The 8,644-nt window shown below is 40.7% G+C and overlaps 1 protein-coding gene across 1 annotated transcript; it reads left to right on the top strand.

Annotated features, from left to right (window-relative positions):
- Positions 1–225: 225 nt before the first annotated feature.
- Positions 226–8,111, top strand: LOC143815007 (OX-2 membrane glycoprotein-like). The gene is made up of 4 exons (XM_077293780.1): positions 226–557; positions 1,610–1,921; positions 4,551–4,663; positions 7,891–8,111. Exons 1-4 carry the CDS (start codon positions 290–292, stop codon positions 7,948–7,950), a joined length of 753 nt encoding a protein of 250 aa, XP_077149895.1. The 5' UTR covers positions 226–289; the 3' UTR covers positions 7,951–8,111.
- The last annotated feature ends 533 nt before the right edge of the window (positions 8,112–8,644 follow it).

Genomic DNA, 8,644 nt, shown 5'->3' on the forward strand with positions numbered 1-8,644 from the left:
ACCATAGCGTAAAATTGTGCAAAAGTTTTAGGCAGGGGTGGAAAAAATGCTGCGATGTAAGAATGTCTTAAAAAGTAGAAATGATCATTTATTTTTATCAATGAGCAAAATGAAAAGTGATATATCTCAAGGATCCAACATGGGTTTGCACATATCCTTACTTTACATTACTACATTACTAGTTTTACATTGTTTGACTTTTGTTTCAAAAGGGTCAATAATACGGGTCAAACACACTGCAAAGAAAACTGCGAGACATGGCGGCAATGTTACTCTTGAGTGCCAACTGATGACCAGTGAATCAAATGTCATACAAATCACCTGGCATAAAGAATCTGGTAATTTTACCGGGGCCGTGGCTACTGCCAGTAAAGCTTATGGTCAAAAACTTCTCGGTCACTACATGAATCGAGCAAAACATTCTTCGCACAAAAGTCTCAATACCGCAGCAATAACAATCAACCATGTGACTCTGGTGGATGAGGGATGTTTTAAATGTATCTTCAATCTGTTTCCATTCGGAGCTTCCACTGGAACCATCTGCCTCAAAGTGAACGGTAAGAGTCATCTCGGGGTAAAACCTGGAATTACTGGAAGAATTCTACTTAAAAGACTCCTTTGGAGATACTTTTTAATACTTAAATGGATTTTCCCACAAACAAAAAGTTCATTTTAATCTATAGATTTTGGAATAATAATAAGTTTCACAATTGGATGTGTTTAAATAAAATGTTCATGTGCTGAGATAATCTCATAAATGTGCCTCTGCTGTCTACTGTGTAATGGCTGTGTCTGACTGTGCAGGAACATGGTCTGATCAAAACACAGCTCCGGCTCAGGGGAGGATAGAAAAAAAGTATACCAAAATTACAGCACTGGATCGCAGCTGGTTCTTTTTGTTAGGTAAAATATTTTCCTGATTGTTTTTAAACAATATTTCACTTCAAAGAAAGAATAATTTGCAATTCCATGTTGTAATATCTGTACACCTTTTTTCTCCCTCCCCCATCTCCCGCCAGTAACTATGGTATGACCAGTCTATGTCCCTGCAGGGTCCGACACAGCCATTACACAGTACACAGCAGGGGCGCATTTATAAGATTATCACAGCACAGGAACATTTTATTTAAACACATCCAATTACAGAAATAATTATTATTCCATGATCTATTGCTTAAAGTGAACTTTTATTTGTGAAAAAAACCCTTTCAGTGCATGTATTTTTGGCTAAAAATGAAACTTGGAATTGGATTTTATTGAAATGTCTCAATTGTTTGGCTTCTACAACCTTTGTTGATCACTGCAGAATGAGTTAAAAGTATATCCGTGATTGAGATTGCTCTCTGATCTGTAACCTTTATCTCTCTTCCCCTGGACCATACATCTTCTATTCAGATTTATGATCAGATGAAAGTTATAATTCAATAAGCTTGGTTCTTCTTTCCTCAAAATCATCTGTTGGAGGAAAGTGATGAGAGCCTCCTGCACATTAGATAGTTGCATGATCCTTCTGAAATGTTGGCCAATGTTGAACTCATCTAAGGACATTCATTGGACTTTACATTTAAGCTTGGCACTCATTTTAATTTTCCGTTTTTTTTATATCCAGAAGAACAAATATTGGAACCTAACCTGGAAGTACATGAGATTGGTCCCCCTGACATCCTGGACAAACTGTACATTGTCACCTGCTCCGCCACTGGGAATCCGGCTCCCAATATCACATGGATGCTCCCGGAAAACCTGAATATAGCTCCAGAAATGTACTCTATTGTCAACCAGAATGAAACCGAGACGCTTATAAGTAACTTTACTCTGAACATCTCCAGTACCCCATATAGTAAGGTCCATGTAATCTGTGTGGTCCGTCACCCTGCCCTTAACTCGGAGAAATATCTATCAACAGATATAAATGGCACCGGTAAGTATTAGAATATTTGATTAAATCAAAAGTCAAGCTTTCAAAAAACGTGTGTGTCTCATGGGATCTCTCCAGTTGCCTCCAGTACATGCATAGGTCCAAAGATGAGTAAACACTTTACAGTGTTGGACACTTTTGTTGCTCAGTTTCTTACTAAAATTTAGAGATGAGAGACTGAAATTAAATTTGATTCGTCAGATTCGGTCGAATTTGGTTGGGGAATTTGGTTCACGTCCATTTAACTCAACGTGAGTCAATTTGCCCCAAAAAGTTGATTATTACGCTCTATAAATGGAGAGGTATAAAAAAAATTACTATACTCCCCCTTCCCTCACCTGTACTCGTGCATCCGTTCTCCTTGAATGTTCATCCTCTGTATCCCTAATGTCTACTGTCTTCTTCACTCTTTGATGCCTCCAGTAATTACTGGACCACAAGTGATATCATGACGTGAATTACCCTACGATACCATGACGTCCCTTGTGGCCAAGTCAGTGCTAGAGGTTCTGAAAGGTGAAAATGCAAAAGAAGACCGCAGTCAAAGGAAGGAAGGAGATTATTAGCATACTGCAGCACCAGCAAAGATGAGGCATTAGGTGAGTATACTGTTTATTTTTTATTTTTTTACCCCTTTCAAACTCTGAAAAGAATCTTGCAAAATGGCGGCAATTCTTCTTTTGGACGAATTGCAAAAAATGTCAAATATGATTTATTATTGTGAAATTGGAAGCCCATTAGTTTTAACCCGAGTTGTTTAGATCATCTCTACTAGGCTTCAGCACCATTTCTTCCTACTGCATGTTTTCTTGAAAAGCTCGGTCTACTTGTGAAATATTAATTTTTCTAGAACAGAAAACAATAATACTGTGTTTCAGAATTCCCCACTAGACCAAGTTCTGCTTACACATCTCTATGTTTATTAAGGGGGATGTCCAGGATTTTGATATATATGATTATTTTTTTTTGGTAGACCATCAATTTTAAGTAGACATCCAACACCCAGTACCCCTCTGATCAGCTATTACCAAGTCCCGTAGTGTTTGCAGCTGGAACACCACAATCCTGCTTAGTGGTCATTCACAAGTATGGTGGATATCATCATTTCACTTCATTGGGTGCTGGGTTGCACACTTTATAAAAAAAATATCATAATACCAGCTAAAAGTTGACCAAAGATCAATTCTTGGACAACATGTTTAATTTATCCATCAGTCTCTTTTAATGATTATGAGTTCATTGTTGGAGTAAGAGTGCCGATTAGAGTTGGAAAAATCTATTTACAGAACTCTGGTCCATCGGCCAGGTCAGTAATCTGTGATCGTTGGACAGGAGCACTGCAAATTTTCTTATCTCAAAGTATTCCCAGCTCTTGTTTTGATCAGTCGGGCTGGCTAATCAAAAGAGGCATCGGTAATGCCAGTATGTAAGGAGATTTTCAGCCCTCTGATCTTGCGGTCACAGATTACTGACCTGGTCGATGGACCGATTCTCTCATCCCCAGTGCAAATCTGAGTAGTGGTATCCGACAAATGCACATATTAAAGCCATGTGCTCTGACTACAAAGAAAATTGATTCAAAGCAGATCAATTTGTATCAAAGTTTTATGAATTTGCTGAACCCTGTGAATTCCAAAGATGTGTGATTTGCTTTGCGGGAGTGCTTAAAAGCTTCTCATCAAAAATTGAATCAGCCAGAGAAGGCGGACATGACCACACATGCATCTGAGCAGGATTCCCCCAAATGCTTGCTATATATCAAATCAAATTTCATAGCACAGCCATATGCAAATTGCCTCTTCTGAGAATTAGAAGCATTAGAGATTATAATAGCCTGCATAAAAGCAAAAACAGGAAATGCAGCAGCCAATTTGGAGTGATTATGGATAGTGAGAGGACATCACAACTTAACCATAGAGGTAAGAAGAGGAAGCCATAAAACATTGAAAAAACTATTCAGGGAGTATGTGACAGAGAAGCAATGAAGAAGAGTGTGTGAGGCACAGGCTGTTGGTTATCACCAGTTACCATCTGTGATGACACAGCACTTATTCTTAAATAAGTCAGACACATTTCTCAGTAGATCAGGAGATATAGGCCATTGTTCATATGAGCCTGAACGTTGACTCTTAAACACTTTTTTACCCTCACCCTGTGTTGTCTGAGCAGTATTATGCCCATGGGGATGGAGAGTGGGTGTTCAGTGGAATGAGTCCTGGTGCATGAGGTCTTTCTAAAAACAGCCGGGCTAGCAGATAAGAGAACCCACCAACCCTCGCTTCTCCACACCATCTGTTTACCAACCGCCATATATGAGGTTACTCATTCATTACTAAGGCTTTTTTATGTTAAAGACCTTGATACCTGTTCACTACAGTCCTAGGAGACCTCAGAGTGTTTACACACACCTTTTAAGAGCAATTGATGACTTTGCCGTTTATTTAAAAAAAAAAAAAGCTTTGAGAAACAAGTGAATTTTAATGCAAAACATTTGCTCATCTCTAGTCAGAATGTCTCTAGAAAAAATGAGCAATCCCTAAACTTAGCATAAAATCCATTAAGTCAGTTAAGTCACATGAGGGACTGTCCGGTTCTTGTATGACTTCACATGTTTCCAACATTTATTTCACAGGAAATAAAGATTCAGAATGGAAGATCGTTAGTACTTTCATCATCATCTTCATTATCCTAATTTTAAGTTTGGTCCTAATAATTGTGCTCGTATGTATGAAGAAAAAAAGCAAAGTGAGTAGTTTACAATTCCCAGCTTCTTCCAATATGGAGGTGTAGTATTTATAATGTTGTAATGGAATAGTCAACCTCGCATTTACACACAAATCCAGATCTTTCCCTAGTGATTTGCATTTCCCTGACTTGTATTCTCCTTTTGTCGTAGTCACCAACCTCATTGTACATCGTCTACTCCACTCACGTCATTGGTTTACAGTCAAACACAGCACTACACAACTTCTCTTCATACTCCGGAACATTCCCATTGGGTCTCTGCCCAACCTCATCTGGTCACTTTGGCCCTATCCTGGTCTCTGTCTCAGTACCGGTCTGGTCTCTTTCTTAGTAGTGTTTTTAAGAGAGACTGGCGCACTACCCATGAACGGATAAATATTGCAGGGGTGCAAGCAAAGTGGTCATAACGCACAATTGAGAAAAAAGAGAACCACTCAGGAGAAATGCACACCACTGCTGTATTTGTATATATAAAAGGTAAACCTTATTAACAATGCCAATTAAAAACATCTAAAAACAGTGAACAATTCCACCCACGAAAAACCCGCCAATAAACAGGCAAATGATCAAGTATTCAATGTAGATACAATACAGAACATCGGATAATATGAAATGTCAAGATATCCCAATACCTGTGTGCACAATGCACAATGTGACCACCCCCGGCTGAAAGATTGTCAATGAACAAAAGTGCAAAGAGTAAACACACCAAAAACTGTTGCATGCAAAATGCAGGGCACACAATAGCACCAAAATATTAACATGTGCAAGCAGTGGAGACTATGCGTCGAATAAATGCCTGCCAATACAATAATGGCAAAACTAACTGGTAAATCACCAACTATAAAAACAGAGATATACCATCCCTACGCTTGCACAATGCCACAATAAGCTGGCATCAGCTGGTGGTGAAAAAGAACGTGAAGATAGCTCACATGTCCAACCCAATAATGGAATCAAGAACCCAAATGGTGGAGCCGGGGAAAGAAGGCAGGATTCTGCGTGCGCATTTGACACTCTGGGCAGAGACGTCTGCCCGCGATTCATGCCCCGTGGTGTCACTTCCGCTTCCGGCCCTACGTACACCTGCATACATTGACCGAGCATATGGAGAGGTATTTATTGATGACTTACCTTACACTTCCCCTGACTAAGCCGTCCGTGCAATGGCAACACTCGTTGGGCTTCCCCCACGCAGAATCCTGCCTTCTTTCCCCGGCTCCACCATTTGGGTTCTTGATTCCATTATTGGGTTGGACACGTGAGCTACCTTCTAGTTCTTTTTCGCCACCAGCTGATGCCAGCTTATTGACAATCTTTCAGCCGGGGGTGGTCACATTGTGCATTGTGCACACAGGTATTAGGATATCTTGACATTTCATATTATCCGATGTTCTGTTTTCTATCTACATTGAATACTTGATCATTTGCTTGTTTATTGGCGGGTTTTTCGTGGGTGGGATTGCTCACTGTTTTTAGATGTTTTTAATTGGCATTGTTAATAAAGTTTACCTTTTATATATACAAACACAGCAGAGGTGTGCATTTCTCCTGAGTGGTTCTCTTTTTTCTTTTTTTCTCAATAGTCTCTTTCTTAGGTCCCCATCTGTCACCCGTCTACATCACTCATGTCCCGAACCTAGTTGGAACCATGGTTCTCTCGATAAAATTACTTCCCTGGGGTTTTAGTTGTGGCTCTTGACTGACCATCCTCTTCCAAAGAGGACGACGAGGTAACAGAATACTTTTCGGGATCACACTATTCACTCTATACATGCACTTCCTCTGCAGTACAACATAATACCTCCACCCACTCTTACTCCATCATGCTTTTTTATGACAACAACCATTGCCTTTTCAGACGAAAATCTGTGCATTCTCCCAGCACACTATCTCACAGTGTCACGTTGTACCCAATATCATTTAACCACTTGAGAACAAAATTATAGTATGGCACTTGTTTTGTACAGAAATATCCATTTATGAATGTAACTCATCCAAAAAATATATAACGACAACATAAGATAGTACAAGATGTCTCCCATACACAGCACACATAGTAATGAGATGATTCCTCCTATCCCTATGTAGCACAAGTTCAGAAATAGCAGATATGGCCTCAAAAATACAAGTGCAAATGTAGAGTAAAATACGGTAATACTCGAAATGGGAAATAAAAAATTCTCCCGGTTGAAGGTCAAAGTGGCCATAATGTAGTCTGGACCTGTTCTCTGTACCGTCCCTTTTCTCGAACTAAGGTACCTCCATTTCAAGAATGGAAATGACAGCCCTACCTAGTAGAGAGAAGGAGAAATTACTTAAAGGGGTTGTCCGACCTTAGGCTACAAATTTGCAGTCCCTCTATATGACTGCCGACTTGTGAATCCACACATCGCACGCACTGCATGCTGTGTGGTATGCGTGTGACCGTAACTACGTGACTTGCATACATGTGGTCACATACCAACTAGATGGGCATGGCAGCGCTGATTGCAAGTGAATGGAGTGAAAACTGACAATGTCTAGTCAGAATGTGGCAGGAAGTATGCGAATCGCATACTTGCAGTCACATGACCGCCCACTCCCATCGTCGGCCTTGGAAAATACTCACAGGGCTCTTGATGTAGGTATGCACAAGTCTGTAGTCACATAGAGCCAGACAACCCAATTAATTACATGCTTTTCCTAAGGAAAAATCACTAATTTATGGATAAACTTAAAGCGTACTTTTCATTTCATATGATTTTATTGAGTAAAGTTTCCTGTGTGTAAATGAGGAGTACAACAATTTCTGGCCATTATATATCTTATATCTTGCATTTTTCACTAGTTTTCCCCTCTGCAGGCTCTCTATCATTTTCAGTTGTCTCTGAGCTGGTGGGTTTAGACCAGCGGCTATAATGTCTCCCATACATAGAAGCAGTATTTTTAGATGCATTAAATTCGTGCATGTTCCATAGATACAGTAAATGCAAATGGAAGTTCTACATTTACAGTAGACTCTTCTCTATTTGTTTCGTGGTTAAGCAACTAAACATTTCACAAATTACAAAAATTACGGCAAAAATATAGTGCAGCATTTGTTAGGTGTTCCTCCTAGAATAGTTTCTGCAGAATAACAAATGTGCCTCAAAAGATGGTATTATTGTGACAATTCCTCTCTAAAATTAGATGTACCCATAACAAAAATGTAAAAAGTCTAAATTTATCACAATTTTTCATTTTAGAGTAAAAGGATACTGGATAAGCGACCTGATACAATAAGCACTGGACGTCTCCAGTCCTGAGGAATTAATCTCCAGACTGTTACCTGGATTTCCAGTCATGTTCCTTCAAAATCATGGAACCATCCTAATACTGTATATCGTCAATGTTTCATTGCAGTGGCATAACTACAAAGTTATGGGCCCCGGTGCGAACTTCCAAATGGGGCCCCCCCACCTTCCCCCGCCCCCCCCCCTACCCCCCCCCCACCACCTTCCCCCGAAACCCCAACCCCCCCCCCCCACCCCCCCACCTTCCCCTAGATACGCCTCGGACTGTTGCAGGAATCTCCTGCACTGCAACATGGTGTTGGGTGCCAGCACAGCCCGCACAGTGGTATATCCAGCACAGCCCTCACAGTGGTATATCCAGCACAGCCCTCACAGTGGTATATCCAGCACAGCCCTCACAGTGGTATATCCAGCACAGCCCTCACAGTGGTATATACAGCACAGCCCTCACAGTGGTATATCCAGCACAGCCCGCACAGTGGTATATACAGCATAGCCCGCACAGTGGTATATACAGCAGAGCCCGCACAGTGGTATATACAGCAGAGCCCGCACAGTGGTATATACAGCAGAGCCCGCACAGTGGTATATAGAGCACAGCCCGCACAGTGGTATATAGAGCACAGCCCGCACAGTGGTATATAGAGCACAGCCCGCACAGTGGTATATACAGCACAGCCCGCACAGTGGTATATACAGCAGAGCC

This window comes from Ranitomeya variabilis, chromosome 3 (genome assembly GCF_051348905.1).
Source record: "Ranitomeya variabilis isolate aRanVar5 chromosome 3, aRanVar5.hap1, whole genome shotgun sequence".
Classification (NCBI taxonomy): domain Eukaryota; kingdom Metazoa; phylum Chordata; class Amphibia; order Anura; family Dendrobatidae; genus Ranitomeya; species Ranitomeya variabilis.